Genomic DNA, 23,519 nt, shown 5'->3' on the forward strand with positions numbered 1-23,519 from the left:
CCACCACCGCACACTGACACAACTCTGTCAAATTCACATAAAGATCACCAGATGTGCTGTGAGATGCAACAAGAGGGCAAGGGGGAGGTCTCACACGCACTGCCCTCTCTAATGCTCTCCCCTCCCTCCTTTCACCTCCCCTCCTCTCTCCCCTCTCCCAGAGACATGTGCGTGCGCCGTGCCAGCAGACAGTTTCAGCTCTCAACAACTGATGCATGGACAGCTGCTGTTTCTCCCTTCCCCTCCTTTTTCGCTCCCCTTAACTGTTCTCCTCTTTTCGCTTCTTCTCCTATACTGCCTCCCATTCATCCCCTCTGTACTTTCCCCCCTTCCTTCCCCTCTACTTTGTCATTCTACCCTGCACTTTTCCTCAGGCGAATATAAAGGCAGGTCCTGTTGAAGGGAGAGGGGCTTGTGTAATCTCTGGCTGCACATGAGCACCGGAGAGTTATTGCCTCAGCTGGAAAGGAAAACGCAACAGAGGACTTGGAAACAAGTAGTGGACAAACTTTGGGATAAGCAGAAGCAGAAGAAAACGAAGAAGAAGGAATACATTTGAGACAGGAAGGGAGGAGAAGGAGGGAGACGTTTGGAGTTGGGGTGCAGGACACAGACCATGCCGGGCTCTATGCTGCTGCTTCTGCTGCTGTCCCTGTTGGTCCTGTCCACAGGAAGTGATGCCAGACGAATCAGGAAAAGAGGACTCAACCATAAGGTGGGGCTGCTAACCTCACCTTTGACTTTTCTATCTGTGCACATGTGGGTGTGTGCGGCTTTTTCTTCTCTATCTCCTCTTTTTCATGGCCAGTTTTTTTACAGAAAAGCCTCCGAAGTGGAAGTAGGTGAGAGATCACAGCGTTTTACAGTAACAGTACCGGCTCTGTTGCAGCAGAGAGCCGGTTTCACACTGCAAGAGCAGTTTTGTGGCTGAGGTGAGAGTCGGTCAGGTTGACCTCAGACCTGAAGCGAGTGATGAAGACAGACCACATAGCAAACAGAACAGAGGTGTAAATGAACAAAGTGCACTCTCTCATGTGCCATAACTAAAGCAGCCCGAGAAAGTTAAAGTAATTCTTGCAGAGACTTGGACCGATGCAAAATTGATACAACTCTTCACTCATCATTGTTAAATAAAGGATTTAGCAAACGGCAAGTTATCTTAGCATTGAGACTGGAAGCAGTGTGTGGCCAAGGCAACAAAATCCACCTACCAACATAGTCAAAGCTTGCAAATTAAAATGTTTTTTTTTTCTTTTTAATACACAGTAAAAATACAAAGTTTTGGTTTTATGAGAGTTATGTCAAATTCTCCAGAATTTAATCCTTTGGTCTGAACACTTCTATACAGATTACAAATCTAGTTTATCTATCACTCTCTAGCTGCACCTCTTTACTGTACAAATACAGTATTAGCATTTGAGGAAGTTGTGCTTTACCAAGTTAGTTCAACCACTTTATGCTTATTTTTTCCTACTTCTACTTAGCTACATCATGGGAAAATGTTCTAATTCAACCACATGTATGTAAGAGATATAGTTATTATAGTTAGTTTATAGATTAAGATTGATAAGTAAAAAGAAATATGATCATCGTTTGAAATATGATGCTTTTCTATTGACAGGACCATTCCAAACAATTAAGTGGTCGGAAATATCCAACTATTTTAACCAACTACAAAATAAAACTGCCAATTACACTTTTATTGTAACAACAGAGTCATGTACTGCAGTTTGCTGGGAACACTTTCATGCTGCTATCTTTTGAATGAGAGACTTTGATTTTTCCTTTTGAGAGGATCTAAACATTTCTTTTCACCACCGATAAAAAACACGCTTTGATTTTGAAGCATGAAAAATCCTCATGGACAGGGGAAGTTTTTCAGTTTTGATGAGGAGCCGAAGAGTGGAGAGTGCAACAGGTTGGAATAAGTCGCTGATTTTCACATTTCCATATGAGTAATTGAAGAGCACACTGGATGTACAACCTTTGTCTTTGTGTATGTGTGAGAGTGTGTGAGAGTGTGAGTGTGTGTGTGTATGTGTTCATGGTGGATTATTAGGGCAGGAACTGAACTTGCAGACCGGGCCCCTGCTTGTTAACTCAGCTCAGTGTAGCTGATTGATCATCTCTAACAAGGGCTCACTGTAGCGTGCTGCCTTCTCTTTCTTTCTTTCCCCCCTCTCTCTTGCTCTCTCTCCTCCCCTGTGAAACCTCTCGTGCTTCAATGTTCTCACTTTCTCACTGGTTTATGCCCTCATTGGCCCATCTCTCGCTCTCATTCTCATCCTTTATCTCCCTTTCCTTCTCTCACATGCAGTAGTTAGCCTTTCACCCCCTCTCTGGCCTGCTTCCCCCCCCCCCCCCCCCCCCCCCCCTCACTCATGCATCTCTCTCAGTATACCACTCCCCTGTTTTCCCTCTTTCATACGTCGTTCTCTCGTCTCCTCCTGCTCTCAGGATGGGCCAAAAGCTCCATCTTGCTGGACGCTGCTTCAAAGCTCCTGTAATTGGAACATGCTGAGACGGCTGTACAGATGGAGTTTCTCTCTCTCTCTCTCTCTCTCTCTCTCTTTCTCTGAAGCTTTTCATCTCTGCATCTTTCATTTTTTTTAACCAGCTCCCCCACACGCACATATATACACCCCTCAGCCTCATTCATAACACCACGGCTGTGCAGAAAGACAAATTATAAGTCACTGACTTTTTTTTTAATGTAGGCACTGCACTTTGGAATAAGGAGTCTTCAAAAGAAAATTTCTACAACTGTGCAACAAAACCGAAGCCACAACCTGTCCTGCATCAATGGTCTCGTCTGCTTTTTTTAATATAGAAAATTTCAGCAGATTAATTTATCTAAAGACGAGGAAGCTATGCCAAAGCTATTTTTCTCTTTCGGAAAAAAAAGCATCAATATTCTTTAAGAAACAAAGATTGCCACATTTTCACAATTCAAATTTCAAATGAATTTGATTTGTACTTAGATAATTAATGTTTTTGATTACATTACATTTTTCTACCATTTTAATGCTAATTTGTGTCATCTGAAATACTTTTTTTTTTTTTTTTTTTTTACATGTGACAATATAAGGGTGGAAATTCCTCAACAAATCTTCATTTAATCAAACTGAAATCAATATGTAAACAGAGTGAACTTGTCAGGCCTCTTGGGACCTGGGATCACAGTTGTGAAAACATTTGCACTTTCATATATAATAGCTTCTGTTTGCCTTCATATCTTACTGTTTTTGTAGGCTTAGCCTCATCTTAACGACGTATGTGAAATTCCTACTAGAAATGCGACTGTGCGACCTCTGGGTCAGACTCACTAAGTTCCTTGGGGATCGGAGCCATGTCCACCCGCTCTTATAGACCTCCCGTCTGCCACAGCGCTCAAAGGTCACCAGTAGCACTTTTCTGATTTCCTCTTTGTGTTGGACAGAAAAATTGCCTGTCAAATCATACCTTACAACAGGTAATAAGGGTGGAGAACAAAGAGCTAGGCGTTGGGGGGGGAAACTTCAAGGAGACATGTTCGATGTGCAGACAGGAGATCAGGTCACGCACACACACACAAACTATTTAGTCTCCCACAGCCATAACACACTCCAGCTCAGACACCTGTCAGGGCATGTCAGTGAACATCAATAGTGTCTGAGGTGAAGCTACCACCATAAGTCCTTACAGTCTCATTTATCTGATGAGATATGGACAGTACTGACACCACCTTGAGACACGGCCCTGCAGAAACACGTATACTTCCTGCTCTTGGTCCGGCCGGTTGTTTGACTTTGCCCGAGGCTTCTACATGAAACAAAACAGATCCATGCACTGCTTTAAGGCTGGGATTTGTAGCTTTTCAGGAAATGCTATTTTGTAAAGATAAGATTCAGTCGATGTATTTACCACTAATGCTCTCAAATAGGAAATGAGCAAGAGATTTATGTCATTAACTGAAATGGAAATAATTAAAAGGGACATATTGATTGCAGTGGTCGAGAATCATTATGTGTTGAATGCAACTGAGTTGCCCGGCCTGAATTTCACTGCTGAACACAAGGAATGTATTTTACTTCATTACGGCTATCCCGGGAATGCGTGACAAATGCAATACAGTCTTGGCAAGCGTTGGCTGTGAAAAGGACCGGACCTCGCCAGCATTTAGCACCGTGAAATTTGGGGTGATTGCAGTTAATTTTAATGAAATCGAAAAGGGTGAAATAAATCCATGGAAATTTTCTTGGATTAAGTTCAATTTCAGCGACCTTCAACATGAAGTTGTGTCCTTGAAGGGGTGACGTCTGAGGGGGACGGAAAGCTGGAGAGTCCAAAATGGAGAAAATGAACATTACTTTTACTATCTGTTACACCATCTACTGAATAATCCTGTTAGCAACCAAGCTAATACGGTAAATTTGTCACTCTGAGAGATTTACTGTTGCACTTCAGTAACTTTTTTGTTGCCTGACTGGCTAGCAGGTCAGCAGTTAGTTGCCAAATGCAGTGCAGCAGTTCACCAGAACCGAATATTATCACCACTGTCCGTTGTGACGAGGTGTTAAAGCTACATGGACATGAAAATGTATCATTTGCGACAAGAACTCACTATGAAGTGAAGATAAAATTTATCACATGCCACAGGCAGCTTGGTGGGTGTGAATGTGAAACGCTGTCTGACACTGTGTGTTGGCCCTGTGAGAGATTGGAGACCCGTCCAGGATGTACCCTGCTGCTCCGTCAATGTCAGCTGGGACTGGCTCCGGCCCGTGTAGCTAATGGATGGAGTCACTGCAGTAACTCAAAATCATTAAGACAAGAGACACTCTTAACTTAAGCAAAAGATGATGAGTCAAATAAATCAAGCTCATGTTGACAGCCTCAATGTCCACAGTATAACTTTAGTGCCGCGTTTTACATATTCTCACGGGACATTGCATGGTGAACATATTAATTAAAGGGAGGCTATGCAGTTCAGTTTAGTCAATCAAAATGTTGCATAGACGTCAGTCAACAAATCTGACTTTTTGCAGCTTAATTTCCAATTATGTATATGCGGTTCACAGAAACTGTTATATGTCTGAGAAAGATACAAAATATGTTGAAAATGCTTTCTAAAATAACTGTTCTTCACTCCAATAAACAAGTTGAGTTTTTCAGTGAACCATTAAAATAACATGATGATATTATAAATAATATAACAATGTACTCTTAGGTAGAAAGAGAAACTTAGTTGCAACCAGTCATTTTGTGAATTGGTGTGAGTGGCTCTAAACTAATCCCAGTCAGATGACGTGGGTCTGCTGTTCAGCAGCACTTCAGTGGATTTTACACAGGAGCAGATTACTGTGAAGTGCCATAGGTACTCGTACAAAACCCCCAAAAGAAAAACTCACTGCTCTGCTACTTGAGCAGATTCACAGCTGTACTGATACATAATATAGTCTTGAAATTGTTTCACCATTTTTAATTCATGTTCAACCAACACATGGTAGTACATAAAGGCTACAGCATTACAAAATGGGAACAGATATGTAATAGAGCTGATGTATTTAAGCAAACACCTATCACTGCCAATCCTTTCACCCCTGACTGACAGGTAGCAGACAGCATTTCTAACTTTTCCCCCCAAAACTAATTAGCTGCTGTGCCACACCTCATATGGGTTCACTCTATTTGACTACATCTCAAGGTTACACATCACCTCGTTGCCAGTATTCCTACAGTTCAAGGATTGCTTTTCCCTCCTGTGCATCCACTCGGCTGACTGTCTGTCAGCAGGTCGGCCTATCAGTCACCGAAACTCTCATCTCTGACTAATTTACACGCTGTCTGTTTGCGTCATCACAGCTTAGCCCGCCGTGTCTCTATCCATCTGCCCGTCCGTCTATCTTTCTGTCAACCTGACGACTGGCTCGGTGACAGGAAATGAGAGCTGACAATTCAAAAGCTAACCAGATGTGTCCTGTGGGCTACTTCATTTAGTAGATTTGACTTGGCACTTGTATGAGGGAACACAGTTTTGCCTTGTTTACACACATGTGTGTGCACAACCGTGACCCTGCAGTACTGACCTACAGCCGAGGCTGGGTGTGTCTCAGTATGCATGTATCCTTGCACAAAGGAAGCAGAAAATCTCAGTATCTACCCGAGATCTCTGTGTGGAACCATGAATGGCCTCTCAGTGCAGTTATGGAGCCAGACAGGGTCTCCAGTGGCGTCTCCCCGCAAACTCCCTGAGCAAGGGAACTAACTACAAAGAAAAGACGAGGGCAGGCAGAGGAAAAGAGCAGTTGAGATCAGTCGTTAGGCAGCCGCCATAATGCCACTGCTTTTCAACACCAAAGGGAGAGAAAGAAAGGAAGAGGGGGAGACAAGACAAAACAGAGAGGAAGAGAGATAGTGACATTGTTGAAGGCAGAGACAGACGGAGAGAGAGGGGAAAACTCATGCCCATAGAAATACATGAAGATCACACAAGGACCCTCCGGCAGTGTCTCTACGGGAGAGCAGCGTGGCAGACAGGAGTGTAAATAAACAATGTGGGACATCAGAGAGATGCGTGCAGCAATGTGTGATAGAACTCGGGATGTAGAGCACGGTGATCGCAGCCCCTCTGGTGCACCAACACAAGACACCAGACAAGAGGAGCTTGTGAGGAGTCGGAGAACAGACTTGTAGGCAAAAGTGCAGTTATACTGTAAGACAAACACACATGTTGGAAGCGCCGCCATCTGTCCCGCTGGCCTAAGAATCGATACAGTGAACGCACAACGAAGCATGAACAGCTCCAGCAATGTACAGTAAGATGGCATTCATGCACATGTAAAGACGTACACACACATAAATAAACAGGAAGGGCACTTGACATTTTGGAGGAGACTTTCGGACGGGAACAGATCGGATATAAGACAAGAGAAGACGGCAGTAGTCATTATGTCATTATCCAATCACAGTGGACTTTGTAGTGCTCATTCATAGATCTCATAGTACCAGGAAACAGTGTGTGAACCACAGAACTGTAGCTGTAGGTTACAGTGTAAAGGTAACTATAATATTATAGTTAACAGTTTGGGGGTGCAATGATAAATCAGTGATGTACTCCTTGACAAAACAGCCACAGTACAACAAGCTGTGAAAATAACTGTGATATTATCATCTTATAAAGTAGATATGACAGATTTTACTGTGGGCAGATTACTGCTCGGTACAAACACACACACACATACAGAGACACATACACGCCAGCCTCTGCTTCACATTTTCATTTGGAGCCTGTGATGTTCCAGACATTCCTCTTTCTTTGGCAGCAGTGAGATTTTCCAAGTTATATCATCTCCAACAACAGAGAGGAAATTCAGAGCAAATCCAGTCTGAGTTTGTGAGACCACAGGCACGTTTGTAGCAGCAATCATCGTGTTAGCGTTCATCTGGAGTCATATTTCTATCCACCCTGATGAGTCGAAGTTTAATATTCAGCTTTGTTTTGGTGTCTAAAAAATATCTTAGCTGCAGCAACACAGATGAGAGCAAAGAGACTGAATCTTAACAGAGTTACAGGTGTTAAAACAAACAAAACAATGGCCTCCAACTGCAGTGTCAGGTAATAGCCTAATCTTTTATGGCATTCATTGCGCATGTATGTGACACATTTTAATCTAATATTTTATTTATTGATATGAATATTCTCTTTTTTTTATTACAATCTGCTAGAGACGACAAATAAACAAAGTTAAGAATCTGATCAAAAACCAACCCTGCAATAGATTTACAATGAAAACATGAATCACTCTTAATGCCACTACTGACCCCAAACTATCATTTCAAAACCTTCATTGTTTACAGTAATCTGCCCTTCAATGAGCTCAGACTGTATTGAGCCACACATTATTGCTCCCTCCATTCCCCAATGGTGTGAATCCACCAAGTCCCACCCTCCCACCCCCCCAAATAACCATCCACCCACTAAGCTTGCAGCTGCCAGAACGAATTAATGTGTGTTTAAAGTGAACACACATACAGTGTGTGTGATACCACCATCAGCGCCAAACATTTGCTTTCATTTTTCCGGCTGGTTTGTAAGAACGTTCGGTCAGCCTGCCAAATAAACAGCACCGTTTTAATGATTGTGTGCAACCCACAAGCTGATTATCTAATTACTAATCTAGTGTACAAAACTCTCTCTCTCTCTGTCTGGAGCTTCCCTGAAAAGCCAAATGAAAGTCTGAAAATGACTGAAAACAACAAAAGACGTGAAATCAGGAAAAATTAAACTCTGCAGTTGCACTTGCTTCTCAGAAACACTGCATGCATTCTGATGCTTATGATAAACAGCTCTAGAGGAATTACATTTTCACTTCTCTGCAACATTGTGATCACAAAACCAGGATCAGACAACAACATAGCAGGAAACTTTCGTCCTCGTCTGGTGGGAAAACACATTGAACTTCACTAAAGTAAATGCTAGGACCAGGTGAGGAATGAACCTCGAGGCGCATTAGATTAGATAACATCCTCTGCAGCATGGAGCTCAAAGAGTTCACCGATAACCTCGGAGCGCTCCCGCAATGGTCTGTAATTAAAATATCATCCTGTTGACAGACAGATAGATAACCGACAGAGCGACAGATAACCCCGACACACTCGTTCGCAACTTCATGCAAACCGCTCTCAAACTCCCGGTAGATTCGGTCAACAAAATCACGTTTCACCGCATACACCGCCTTGGAACCCGCACCGGATTGCGCCCTCGTCCCATCATCGCAAAGTTTGAACATTTCCAACAAAAAGAACTGGTGAAAAGCAAAGGGAGGGAGCTGAAAGGAACCGTGTTCGGGATGAACGATCAGTTCCCAAAGGAAATAAACGAAAGACGAAAAGTACTGTACCCCATCCTCAAGCAGCGCAGGCTGAAGGGGGAACGGGCCACCCTGGTTGTGGACAAACTGTACATAGAGGGACAATTATTCCGGGACTCCTCCATCACACCCTGGCTCATATAAGATGCGGCCTAATTGCTTAAACTCTTCTCATATCAGAAGCATAATTATGTAAAAATCTCCCCCCCCTCCCATAACTAAGAATCAAGCTCGTATCTCTTGCTCGCACTCGACCTCTCTCTCTCTTTCTTTCCCTCTCTCTCTCTTTCTTTCCCTCTCTCTCTCTTTCTTCCCCTCTCTCTCTCTCTCTCTCTCTCTCTCTCTCTCTCTCTCTCTCTCTCTCTCTCTCTCTCTCTCGCTTTCTCTTTTTCTTTCTCTCCCTCTCTCTCTTTCTCTTTCTCCCTCTCCTCCCCTCCTTCACTTTATGTCTTCACATTCACTTTTGTGTCAAGCTTGTCTCATGCCATTGTATTGTTGGTACTATTTTGCATTTTGTATATTGTGTACACACACACACACACACACACACACACACACACACACACACACACACACACACACACACACACACACACACACAAGCCATACTCACAGACACAATCTTGACAGAATCCCACCTACATTAACATAATACAGACGATTAACTTAATAACATGGAATGTGCGCGGTATTCGTACCCGGCCCAAGAGGACAGGAATCTTAAACCATCTAATCAAATTAAACGCAGACATCTGTTTACTACAAGAAACCCACCTATCTGACTCCGAATCACATTTACTCAAATCTCAACAATTCAATCAAGCTTTCGCATCCAATTACAACAGTAGACAAAGAGGTGTTTGTATTTTAGTAAACAAAAGAATCCCTCTGATCCACCATTCCACGATAACTGACCCAGAAGGACGATACGTTATAATCACTGCGTCCATATGCAACAAAAAATTTACAATTGCAAATATATACGGTCCCAATTCCGACAACCCATCCTTCTTTAACACATTTTTCTCCACACTACAGGAATCTACAGATATTATAATCGGCGGCGATTTTAATACAGTAATTAACCCCACAATCGACCGATCAAGTACAGCAGGCAATTCACGATCATGGCACTCTACCGAACTAATAAAACAATATATGACTGATTTTGGACTTGGCGACAGTTGGAGACTGAGCAACCCATCATTAAGAGAATACACTTACTTTTCTCCATTACATCAATCATTCTCAAGACTAGACTTCTTTCTGATCAGTAATACATTTTTAAGTAAAGTATCTAAAACCATCATACATCCAATCATAATCAGTGACCACGCTCCAGTATCCATCTCCATAAAAATTGATTCAGCTGTAAAACACTCTCCCCGCTGGCGCTTCAATACATCATTACTCAAAGACTCTGATTTCACTGTTTTTATTCAGAGAGAGTGGGCATCCTTCCTGGAAGTGAACGACACCCCAGATATCTCACCATCAATACTATGGGAAACCGGTAAGGCAGTAATTAGAGGACAAATAATTTCATACTCAACAAACAAGAAGAAAAAGGAACAAGAACGAGAAAAACATTTGGAACAAAAAATTAAACAACTTACAGACATTTATTCAATCAACCCCAACGAACAATTAAAAAAGGAACTAGATAGCACCAAATTTCAGCTAAATGAAATCATAAACAAAAAAACACAATTTTTGATACAACAACTCAAATATGATAACTTTGAAAATAGCAATAAACCAAGCAAATATTTAGCTAGTCTACTGCAACGAAAAAAAGAGAAAGCAATAATTTCAACTATAAAAAACTCAACGGGTGAAACTACCCAAAACCCCCAAGAAATAAATAAAATTTTTCAATCGTTTTACACTAACCTATACTCTTCAAATACAGACCCCAAACCATCTGAGATACAATCATTCTTCAATAATCTGGATTTACCCAAATTATCTAAACATGATGCAGAAACACTTGATAAACCATTAACTCTAGATGAACTTTACAAAGCACTACTTCAGATGCCCAATAATAAATCACCTGGACCCGACGGTTTCCCCCCGGAATTTTATAAACACTTTTGGCATATATTATCCCCCCTATTTTACAAATTAACATTAGAAATTCAAAATACATCGCAAATTCCTTCCCACATGAATACATCTGTTATATCAGTTTTACTCAAACCCAATAAAGATCCAACGCAACCTTCTAGCTATCGTCCGTTATCACTTATAAACACCGATTTAAAAATTATCACCAAGGCCCTAGCCATCAGATTAGAAACAGTTATCTCCACCCTAATACATCCCGACCAGACAGGATTCATTAAAAAAAGACACGGCTCCGACAATACACGAAGATTATTCAATATCATGAACCTGGCACAACAAACTCAAACCAAAACAATAATCGTATCGTTAGACGCAGAAAAGGCATTCGATCAAGTAAATTGGACCTTTTTACTACATACACTATACAAATTTGGCTTCGGAGAACCGTTCATTCATTGGATTAAAACACTATATACTTCACCTAAAGCCACTGTCACCACAAACGGGATCACATCACACAGCTTCACACTCCACCGCGGCACCAGGCAAGGATGCCCACTCTCTCCATCTTTATTTGCTATCTTTATAGAACCACTCGCTGCCGCCATACGTCACAACACCCTCATTAAAGGAGTCAACACTACAAACCATCAACACAAAATAAGCCTTTATGCAGACGACATTCTGTTGTACTTACAGGACCCATTACCATCAATAAAAGAAACCTTTAATCTTATTAACACATTTTCCAAAATCTCCAACTACACAATAAACTGGAACAAATCCACTATACTACCACTATCGGAAGATGCTTGGGATTCTGCAGGATCAACCCTCTCACTTCCACTTCACACTGGGAATATTAGATATTTAGGTATTGACATTTCCCCCAGGCTGTCAGAGTTATTTCACCTTAACTACAACCCATTACTAAAAACAATAGAAGACAACCTACAGCGCTGGATGAACTTACCACTCTCACTACTAGGAAGAATAGCCACAGTCAAAATGAAGATACTCCCCCACATTAATTACTTTTTTTCAATGCTACCCATCATACCAACACATAACTGGTTTAAATCCATAGACTCTAGCATTACTCATTTCTATTGGAAAAATAAGAAACCAAAAATTAAACTATCTACTTTACAAAAAAATAAATCCCAAGGTGGCCTAGATGCACCAAACTTCTATTCATACCACCTCGCAAATCAAACACAATATATTGCAAAATGGATCCACCAAACCAACCACAACACTTCATGGTCAGACTTAGAACAGCATTATTGTCAAAACATCTCACTTGCAGACTTACCTTTTCTGAATACCACCATCAAAAGACATCCCTGCTTTAAAAACACAGTTATCGCCACAACTCTGACAGCCTGGTGGAAAATCATTAAGATCTCCAACTCCACTACAGCACCATGCAAACACACACCAATATGGCACAACCCGGACTTTCAACTCCGTAACAATCCTCTTCACTATCACACATGGGCACAAAAAGGTATCACTCATCTCCGACATCTTTTTTACAATAATCAGTTTATAGATTTCAAGGACCTCATACAGAACCACGGGATTGATAGAAACCAGTTTTTAAATTATTTACAACTTAAATCCATACTCAAATCCAAAATTAACATATCTGACAACCCACTTGAACCCCTGGAAATAATTGATAACATAATGCGATTTACAAATTTAAACAGACTAACCTCCAAAATATACCGATTAATATCAGACTCAGATAACTCAATAACACTCCCAATAGCCCACTGGAACACAGACTTGGACATCTCTCCCTCACCAGAATTTTGGATAGACATAAATAAAAACATATTTGCCATGACATCAAACACAAACCTTATGTTAATTCAATACAAAATCATCCACCGAACACATATCACACAATACAAAATGCACAAAATGGGATTAGCAACAACAGATATTTGCTCACAATGTACAATAGGAATTTCAGATAATTACTTTCACGCACTTTGGGCTTGCCAACCGGTTCACTCCTTCTGGAACTCTGTCACAAAAAACCTCTCCACTATACTAGACTGCAGAATCCCTTCATCTCCACAGCTATGTTTACTAGGAGACACCTCATTAACCACCATACCAAATAAATACAAGAATAGCTTGCTCACCTCTTTAACTGTCGCTAAGAAAATAATCCTCCTAAATTGGAAATCAAAAAACTCAATAAACATTAACCATTGGATCAACCTTCTTCTGGAACACATTGCTATGGAAAAAATCACCGCTTACAATAATAATAAAATAACAGTCTTCACTGAAAGATGGTCCCCATTCCTCTCCTTGTTGGGCCGGTAATTATACCAATCCCTCACACATTCCTAACACCGTAAAACACATCACAGTTTAATATATACAGGGAAAAGAAAGAAAGAAAACACACACACACGCACACACACACTTCATCACTTACTCCTATTTTCTTATTAAATGTTTTTTTTTTTTTTTTTTTTTTTTTTTTTTTTTTATTAAATTTTTGGATTTATTTATTTTTTGATTGACTTATCTTTTCCCTCTCTTTTTCCCTCTCCTTCCCTTATCTCATTGGCCCGTATTCTTCTCAATTAAAATACTATTTCTTTATGAATTTCTTTAAATATTATCTCTATTTACTCTTACTTATTTATTTATTTATTTTTAAATAATAAAATTACTTTATCCTTCTCTTATCGCTAATATTATCAGTATTTCTCCATGTTTACATTCATAATTATCATTACTAACCTCGCTTGGTTGACTGTGTAAAAAAAAAAAAATTTTTCTTAGACTGATTATTAGGATCTTGTTTCTGATTGTGATTATTGTTGTTTGAAGTATTATTATTATTACTATTATGTTGTTTTATTCACTGTCATCATCACAATTATTGTCTGTCTATCTTATTTATTTAGCATATCATCATCTTCAACGTTATTGCTTCCTCCTTCACACTGTTGTTATTATTTTGTGTACGTATGTATATGTATGTGTATATGTATATATATACATATATATATTCGTATATATTATTTCGTTCTCTCACCATGTAGTTTATCTAATTTACTTACTTTTAATCAGATTTTTATTTATTTATTTACTTACTTTTTCCCTTTCCGTTCTTCTTCTCTCTCCCACATCACATAGCTTATCTCACTTACTCACTTTCAACCAACCAATTATTACTGTTATCATTATCGTGTTGTTCAAAAAAGGAAGGAAAGAAAAAGAATATATATATATTATTATTATTATTACTATTATTTTTTTTATTATTTTTTTTATTATTACTTTTAATTTTTTATCTTATTATTTATTATTATTATTATTAATGCTATTATTATTATCATAATTACTATTATTATTATTATTATTATTATTATTATTATTATTATTTATTTATTGATTTATTTTTTCTTCTCAAGGGGGGGGGGGGGGTTGGGGGGGGGTTGACACAAACACAAGTAACATGATTATTTATAACAATTGCCATGATAGTAATAGATTAATAAAGCATAGTAGAATGGGGGGTGGGGGGTGAGGCCGGGCTGATCGGTCGGGGGATGGGCCGGGGCTCCGTACCCGGCCCCCCCTGGGGCTTGGCGGGACCTTGGACGGGGGCGGCTGGGGCAGAGTGGTGGAACCCAACCTTTCCCCCTCCTATCAAAATATAAATAAATTAAGACATATAATGAAAATTACAAATTAGGGCAAGATTGGAGGGAAGAGAAGGGGAAGGGGAAAAATAATAAAAAATAAATAAGAAATAAAATAAAATAAAGCCTCCCCTTAGTGGGCAAACCCCCTCCCAAGGGCCTGGGAGTTGCCTTGACTGGGATAGGCTCAGTGAGGATATGCAGTGGACCAGCACCCACCTCTGGGTTTGGCTGCGGTCCAGGGCACGATCATCACCAGAATTTAAATCAAAGATGGGGGGAAAAGAGGGGAAGGGGGAGGAGAGATGGGAGATCCTCTCACCCTGTGGATCTCCTACTGGGGTTCCCGGCTGGGCTCCGGGACGGGCCGGGCGGGCCCCTGCTTGCCCTCCTTCCGGCGGCACGACCTGACCTCACCTCTCATTGTAACTTATTACTATCATGAAAATTAATCTACACAAAGGAAAATTATTACATGCATCTTTTTTCTTTTCTTTTTTTTTTTTTTTTTTTTTTTTTTTTTTTTCTTTTTACAAATTATAATATATATATATATATATTTTCTTTTTCTTTTTCTTTTCTTTTATTTATTTATTTATTTATTTATTTTTTTGTCCCTTTATTTTCAAAGTCGTATTTCATTATTATATACATGTATTGCTCCTTTCTCTTATTATCTGTTCATTATCCCTAATATCACTATTTGTTTATTTTCTTTTCTTTATTATTATTACTGTCACTATTATCGTATTATATACCATATTGTATACAAGTAATAGCACTCCACTAACCTCTCATCCACGCACACACACGCACACACACATACACCTAACACTACATTTATGTATCAACGTGGCATGTCTTTTCCTGTTGTTGTCTGTACTTATGTCAATTGTTCGTATGTTTGTCTATGTGGTTATATGTGCTTATAACGTTGTTTGTCCCTCACGTCACCTTGTCTATCACTTTATCACCAATAAAAAAAAAAAAAAAAAGAAAAAAAAGAAAAAAAAAAAAAAAAAAATATCATCCTGTTATGTTCCTGTGCTGATGTTAGAGAGCAGAGAGTAAACCGCACATTTTCGCTCGGTTTATGGACGTTAAGTAGAAAGGAGTGAAACAAATTGGAAACTTGATCACACTGAAAAGCAAAATGCATTGTTTAGTCGTGGGCAGCCGGGCTTTTTGCTGTAATATCTCCCATGTGTACACACACACACAACCCACAACTTATACTTTGCAACAAAACTGGTGATAGTTGATACCAGCTGTGTGATAGAGTAAAAAAGCTCACTCATTCTTTTTCCTGGGAACGTCCAAAAACCAAATGAGTCGGAATCAATAATGAGCTGCAGCTTGGTAAAAAACAAAAAAACGATTAGACCACAGATGCCATGGCTGTGATACAGGTCCTATAAGCATGCAACAGCAAATCTTTTCAGCAACAAAAGTGTGTGTGTATTGCTATGTGTGTGTGTGTACGTGCTCGCGTGCAGGCCGACACTTGATGGTGCCTGACGAATGTGAGGAGTGTGAAGTGTGTCTTTGCTTAGCTCAGGGTCCTGTGGCCTACTTTTCCCCCCATCTCAGACTCGCCAGGGAAGTGTGTGTGTATGTGTGTGTGTGTGTGTGTTCCCACAGTGAATCACCTTCCCAATCCAGGTCAAGACGTTAGCAGGCAGGCATGCATACTAAAGCCAAACATGTAGTGTCTCTCTCTGCTGTGCTGTGATCACCTCGGTCCACTGCTGCCCTCTGATGGTTAAACCGTGCAATTTCAACCCACTGTGTGCAAACTACACTACAGTGAAGTGTGTTGTGTAGTTTTCCTTGATCTAAAACAGATTAATTTGTTTATTTAACCCTCCTGTTGTCCACCTGGGTCAAGCAAGGAAGGGAGGAGGGAAAGAAGAAAGGACAAAGGAAAAGTAGGAAGGAAGGAAGGAAAGACAAAGGAAAAGTAGGAAGGAAGGAAGGAAGGAAGGAAGGAAGGAAGGAAGGAAGGAAGGAAGGAAGGAAGGACAAATGGAAGATGGGAGGAAAGAGGAAGGAAAGATAGATGGAGGGAGGGAACAGATTGGGTCATAAAGGAAGGAAGGAAGGGAGGGGAAAACAATTGTGGAAGGAGGAAGGGAAAAGGGAAGGACAGAAAGATGGAGGGAGAGAACAGATTTGTTCAAGGGATGAAGAAGGATGGAAGAAGGGAGAAAAGACGGAAGGGAAAAGGAAGGAAAGAAAGATGGAGGGTCAATTGGATCAAAAGAGGAAGGAAGAAGAAGTAAGGACGAAGATAGGAAGGGAAAAAGGATTGTGTAAAGAAGGAAGGGAGAAAGGAAGGAAGGAAGGAAGGAAGGAAGGAAGGAAGGAAGGAAGGAAGGAAGGAAGGAAGGAAGGAAGGAAGGAAGGAAGGAAGGAAGGAAGGAAGGAAGGAAGGAAGGAAGGAAGGAAGGGAACAAATTGGGTCAATTTGACCCAGAAAGATTACAGGAGGGTTAATTTCTGTCTAGTTTGCATCATGTGTGTGCACCTCCAGTCCTTCCACTTGTCTCTTCCTCTCTCTCGTCTGTCAGGACTATGAGTACCCCAACCACCCCCAGTCCACGCAGCACCAGAAGAACGACCGGTGTCCACCGCCGCCCCAGATGCTGCCGGAGAGGGCCTGCGAGGTGCCGGGCTGCCGCTCAGACTCAGAGTGTGAGCGCCATAAACGCTGCTGCTACAACGGCTGCATCTACGCCTGCCTGGAGTCGGTTCAGCCTCCACCAGGTCAGCAAACAGTTACAACAGTTACAACAGTGACAACAGCAGCTATTACAGCGTAATGGGGAATTTCAAATGCTCTGCACAGATATGATCACAGTTGCACAGTTTGGACCAAAACACACTTCATTTAGAGCCACTAAGGACAAAGTAAGTTTTATGGGGTTAAAGCAGAAGTAAGCGATCCGGTCATTTTGGCTAATGCTGCGTTCCAGGCAGGCTTTTGAAATCGTAAATTACAGCTTCAAGTCACAACTTACGATTTTGTAGCATTCCAGGCAACCCACTCGTGTTTTTCCGACCTGTTTTACCTGTGAAAGTCACTATAACGGCCACTCGTAACTTCCGACCCGTGAACTCGTACCAGATCGAACTGGTACTACTTCACAGGTCGGAAAAACACGAGTTACGAGTTTCCTTGAATGCACCATAACAGTCCTCGTCCCTACGTCACCACATTCACGGCGTCCCTTGGCTGCACACACAGCCCTGCATGCCGTTCTCTCTCCTCATTGGATAAAAACTGTAGGATACGATAAATGTTTTCTCCTCGGCTCAGAGCAGAGCAGAGTGACTGACAGACCCGTGTTTCGGTCCAAACACTCTATGTAAGTGATTGCTGTCGGAAGATATAACTATTTAAGACTTATATTAACACAAATATATCACTTACTTCTGCTTTAAATACTTTAAACAAGATGATGTGTTTAGACTGAAAGTGGAACCATGCTCTGGATTCTTATTTATTTAGTTTAACTCTGAAAACAGGCTCATTCACTCAGAACAGGGGTGTCAAACGTGTGGCCCGCTGGCAAAAACCGGCCCACCAGAGGGTCCAATCCGGCCTGCAGGATGAATTTGCGAATTGTGAAAATTACATAGAAGACAGAAGAGGCATAATATTGTTGAAATTGCACATATTTTTCTCAAGACACTTCAGGTTGCTCATAATGTTTTGTAAACGGATAGTTCATTAAAGGGACAACGAGGTGTTTGTATTTGGTTATAAAAAAGTTTCATATTAATGGGTTCATTTTTGATACATATATCGTTTAGTCTTTATCGTTATTTTGTTATTATTATTTAGTGTTCGGCTCGCCCAGCATTTCATACTTTCGGTTCTGTGGACGCGGTCCGGCAGGTCATAACGTCACCGAATCGCCGTTTATGGTCGGAACTTTATGGTCCAAGAATTTCATGCATGCGGAGGCTCATGGGAAATGTAGTGTGAGAACACTTCGCTTTCCAAAACTACTTGTTGTCTCTTTAACTGTTAACATCTTAATAATGTACTTGTACTTCTTTGCACTGAAACAAAGGGAAAGGTTTAGAGTTCTCATTATTTCTAGGTTCTTATACATTATTATTTTGCTGGTCTGGCCCACTTGAGATCAAATTGCACTGCATGTGGCCCCTGAACTAAAATGAGTTTGACACCCCTGACTCAGAACAATGTGCATAATAGTTTGGCATGCGTGTGTTTGTGTTTGTGTATCCAGTGCTGGACTGGCTGGTGCAGCCCAAGCCTCGATGGCTGGGGGGTAACGGCTGGCTGTTAGACGGTCCTGAGGAGGTTCTGCAAGGTGAGAACAGTCCTGAGCCAATCGCCGAGGCCAAAGCAAACACCTGTAACTTCCTGACAGTCAGCGTGCACATAACTCTTCCAGTTCTTTCACTGTGTGTCACTCCGTCCCCTTAGCTGAGGCCTGCAGTACAACCGAGGACGGAGACGAGCCTCTCCACTGCCCCACGGGCTACGAGTGTCACATCATCAACCAAGGAAACCCTTCCGCTGGCATCCCTAACCGGGGACAGTGCATCAAGCAACGTGGGAACTCCGGTAAGGCCAGCGCGCTTGTGGTAACTCAAACAGCTGAGTGATGAGCCATGTGATATGATATGGCCTTGTATCCAGTTCATCAACACACATAAGCTCCTGTGATAACTTAATTTTTGCAACTAATCCCTGTCCCTCAGGTCTAATGAAATCATTCATCAAAGTTTGTGGTCTTATAAAGGCCCAAGAGACAGGGACAGGATGCTGCGCTGTGCCAGCAGCTGTCTTGAATCTAGCCTGGCATCTCTTGGCAAATATCCTGCAGCTGGGTGCCAGAGACTGCTATTTAATAGATCTAAAAATATACAGATTGGAGTGACCTAGCAACTCAATAGACCATCCTGACATGGCCAAAGCTCAGTGCTGAAAGATGTACACAATGATTTAATCAAGAAAATGTAATACATCTCTTGCAATGTGAAGTATACCCATGCAGGTCAGATTTCATCTTTTGTTTTGTTTTTCGTAAAAGTTCTGGGCATTTTATCCATAGATGGACGCGGCCTGAGGCACAAATACTTTAAGGACTACAAAGACCACATAGGTAAGTGAGGTAACATGAACTGCTGTCTAGGAATCTGTAATAAAACCAGTCCAAACATCCTAACCGTGATGATGTTTTCACTGACAGGTACCAGTTCTAACAATGCAGTAGGCTACGAAAAACATCATCACAAGCACCTGGGATGAAGTACGTTTTTAGCCACTTTGAATCATTTAATATTAAAAACCTTAATTGATCTTTCTTTATCTCCATTTAAACAAAACCTAATGCGTTTTTCTTCCTTTTATCTGCTCTCAGATCAGCCATGACCTCAGCCTCAGCTACGACCATAACACAACCTCAGACATCAGTCCAGTCCTGTTCGATCTGCTCTCATCACACCTGAACCAGGATCAGATCTCATCTTTTTTTTTTACAAATACTTACAGCTGCTACCTCTCCTCTTTGCAAAGCCCCGTTATTTTGCGGCCTCTCCTCAGTCACAACCTTCTTTGGGAGACAGGTCTGACGCACATACAGTAGACAGCCAAAGAAAAGGTGCTTTTTTTTCTTCTTTTTTTTGTCTCTCTGTCTAATATCTGTGGAGGGAAGGAGCAGAGGGTGCTGATGGTGACGCAGAGGAAGAGAGAGCAGGGTGTGCACCAAAGCAATAACATCAAAAAATCTCAAAGGAAGTAAGGAAACCTTGCCATCCTATCACATCATTTCTTTGACGACCCTCTTCCTCAGTACCACGCATATGGACAAACTCTTGAACCTGAAGTCTGGTCAGCAGAGAAAATCAAGACCACTTGGTGCTGTTTTTCCATTCTCAAAGGGACGCTACTCAAATTTTCTCAAGCCTGGAAGATTTTATAGACAAATAGGACAAATTCCAGCTGTTGCATCGTTGAACCAAATCCAAATGAGAATTCAAATTCTTTCTAATTAGAAGAAAAAATGCCATATGAGTGTATGGATTGTGTCAGTTGGTTGGCCGTTGGTTTCAGCCGACAGATGCTGACCGTTAAATTATAACAAAAGTGAATATATGAATTAAAATGGATGATCGACCTGTGAAGGAGGGCGTCTTGAACCCCCTGCCTTTAAATTAGCCCACAAAGGTTTTTAGAAACTGAAAAGACAGATTTAAGTTTAAAAACAAAAAAAATCTAGTCTAAATCTAATCTAATCTAAAATAAATGTAGTGAGGTGGTGCTTTTAATGACAGAAGTCATGTAACGAACTACATCTACCAGCGCTGCATGTTTATGCAAGTGTTTCATACGTATTGTGTGTTTGTGTGTGTGTGTGTGTGTGTGAGTGAGTCATCCGGTGACCAATTCAACTCATCTGACAAACAAAATTATTCAGTCTGCCACTTACATCACCACACCATCACAACCCTACATGTTGCTGCATCAACATAATAATAAAAAAGGGCTCTTTGCACAGAGCAGATACATATAACTGATCAAAATATCTTCTACTGTATGTTTTTCTCAAACTCAACTTGCTACAGTCAACTTCAGTTGTCTCTGTTATCAGTTCAAATGGTGCTCATGTTTACTGCTGCCTATAATAACAGAAGAATAAGCTGGTCATATAATAAGCTGAAGGTGCAAAACAAAAGCTGTAACCATTCTCTGTGTGCAGAACTAAAGTGATGTCTGAATGTTGCTCTCTGACTGATGCTGTAATGCTGCCTTGATTATTCTAAATAAACCACATTGTTGAAACTGGTCTGAGATGTGCAATGTTTTTTTTCTGTTACAAGAAGTCTAGAGTTCAAGTTGAAGTTATAAAAATGATGATAAAAATTGTTTTACAAATCAGGCAAGTAGCTCAAACTGACGTCACGACAACACCACTGATCCAGTGACACTGATCCCTGACTGCTTTGTCATCACTCTGCAGCAGCAGATTAAGCTGAAGCAAAAAAAATCAAAATGAGCTGAACACTGTTTCCAGGCCCAGGAGCCTCTGAAATAATTTCTAGACACCCCAGGGAGTCTTTGTGACAGTTTCAGGATTACTCCTAGAATAATGAGTGCTTCGATGTTACTATAGTTTCCATTCACAATGTTTTTTTTCTGTACATGTAATTATCTACAACAACAAAATTGTCATGGATCATGATTATTATTTTCATGGTCCACCTGCCACAAAATGATAAATAAAAAAGAGATAGATACAGTATATGTGTCATAAAGCACTGTAGATAAAAGTAGGAGGAGATAGGTGATGAAGTGTCTTGCACACCTGACGACAGAAAAGCAGGTATCCGTTGTCATAATTTGCTATGGTTGATTCTCTGGAGCAGCAGCTTTTAATAAAAGTGGCATATGCCAAACACTGAGGATATTAACAACATCTCAATAACAGACACTTCTGTCTCACACCAGATTAAAGTGAAACTTGATCAGTCAATAGAGATTTATCATTATAGGTCAGTAAAACACAAGGGAGAAGCAATGTTGTCCTGAGACTTGAGGTCATTTGATTACCAAATGGACTGCTGTTAATACTACAGTATAGAAGAGGATTAAGGCCATGTGGAAATTGATTAATTCTTGGTATTGCCACTTCAACAACACTGAATTCCCTGAATAATAACTCAAGCAGGATTCTTGAGTTTGATCGTAATCTTCAGTAAGATATCTATGAAGGAACATGGGGTTTAGTTTCTATAGTGAGAACTTATACTCCTACTATACACAAGTTAGATAATGGAGCCAGACAGCGCATATGTCTCTGTGCAGGGACGAGACAGAGGCTTTCAGTGGAGTAGCGTAGTCTGGGTCATTAGGAAAGCTCTGTTTGGACTTTAGGGAGATAAAGCAGAGTTTTATTTCGCAATCCAGAGACAAATCCCTCATAAAAGATTCATGCTGTATCCGTTTGCCTGAGGGCTTTCCCATCTCATATTCAGCTTTTTATCCACAAATCACATACAAGCTGAAAGAATAATGTATATTTTAATCTCAGTCCACCACAGGCGACACACACCATCATTCTGGTCACGGAAATTCAACCAACAGCAAAAGTTTGCAAACCCCTTCTGTGCAGTTCATTATACTTTCACTTTTATCTCCTGGCAGGTACTTTAAACATATGAATAACATCAAAATTATTAACTTTTCCAATGTTGAACTTGTCTTTTAAGTCATTTTTAACATAAAGATTTTAATTCCATGCTGTAAAATGAACTTTAATACATAGTGTGTGAGGCTGTTTTGGTTCAGTGGGCCATGTGGTAAACATATATCCCAGTGGGTGTCTGTCTGTACTGTAACTCTCTTTTGTCTCGTGCCCTCTCTCCCTCTCAGTCCCTCTATCTCGGTCACATGCGCGCGCGCCCAAAGCACGCACGTGAGCACCTGCTTTAAAAGCTGCGGTGGGTGGGTAGAGGGGGAAAAAAAAAAGAGAGAAAGAATAATTGTCAGTGAGTACTTAGTGTTGCGAGTATAGCAGCAGCAGCAGCAGCAGCAGCAGCAGCCATTGTGTTTTGGATAAGCCGGTGGTGGTAACGCTCCGCAGCACACAGAGCCGTCATCCGTGTGTTATCACCGCGGCTGGAGCCTAAAAACTAACTACTGGGCATGTCGCGCATGACCGCCTCATCACAGCCACCGTGTTGATTTATTTCACCATGAGCGCGCCGAGCAAGTCATCAGAGAAAAGGTTAGTGCCACATTCACCGTGCGTTTGTTATTGTTGTTGTGAATAATAAATTACAAGTTTTTTTTTTGTTTGTTTATCAAATTGGCGTCCATTGTTTCCAGATGGACATGTCCGTATAATAGCCTATATAACCATTATGTGGTCTAGCTATT

At 40.9% G+C, this 23,519-nt stretch overlaps 1 protein-coding gene across 1 annotated transcript; it reads left to right on the forward strand.

Annotated features, from left to right (window-relative positions):
- Positions 1–224: 224 nt before the first annotated feature.
- wfdc1 (WAP four-disulfide core domain 1) lies at positions 225–21,026 on the forward strand. The gene is made up of 7 exons (XM_083972975.1): positions 225–715; positions 17,173–17,368; positions 18,862–18,945; positions 19,062–19,202; positions 19,693–19,743; positions 19,831–19,890; positions 20,002–21,026. Exons 1-6 carry the CDS (start codon positions 617–619, stop codon positions 19,887–19,889), a joined length of 630 nt encoding a protein of 209 aa, XP_083829101.1. The 5' UTR covers positions 225–616; the 3' UTR covers position 19,890; positions 20,002–21,026.
- Positions 21,027–23,519: the final 2,493 nt, after the last annotated feature.

This window comes from Trachurus trachurus (assembly GCF_905171665.1).
Source record: "Trachurus trachurus genome assembly, chromosome: 6".
Taxonomy (NCBI): Eukaryota; Metazoa; Chordata; class Actinopteri; order Carangiformes; family Carangidae; genus Trachurus; species Trachurus trachurus.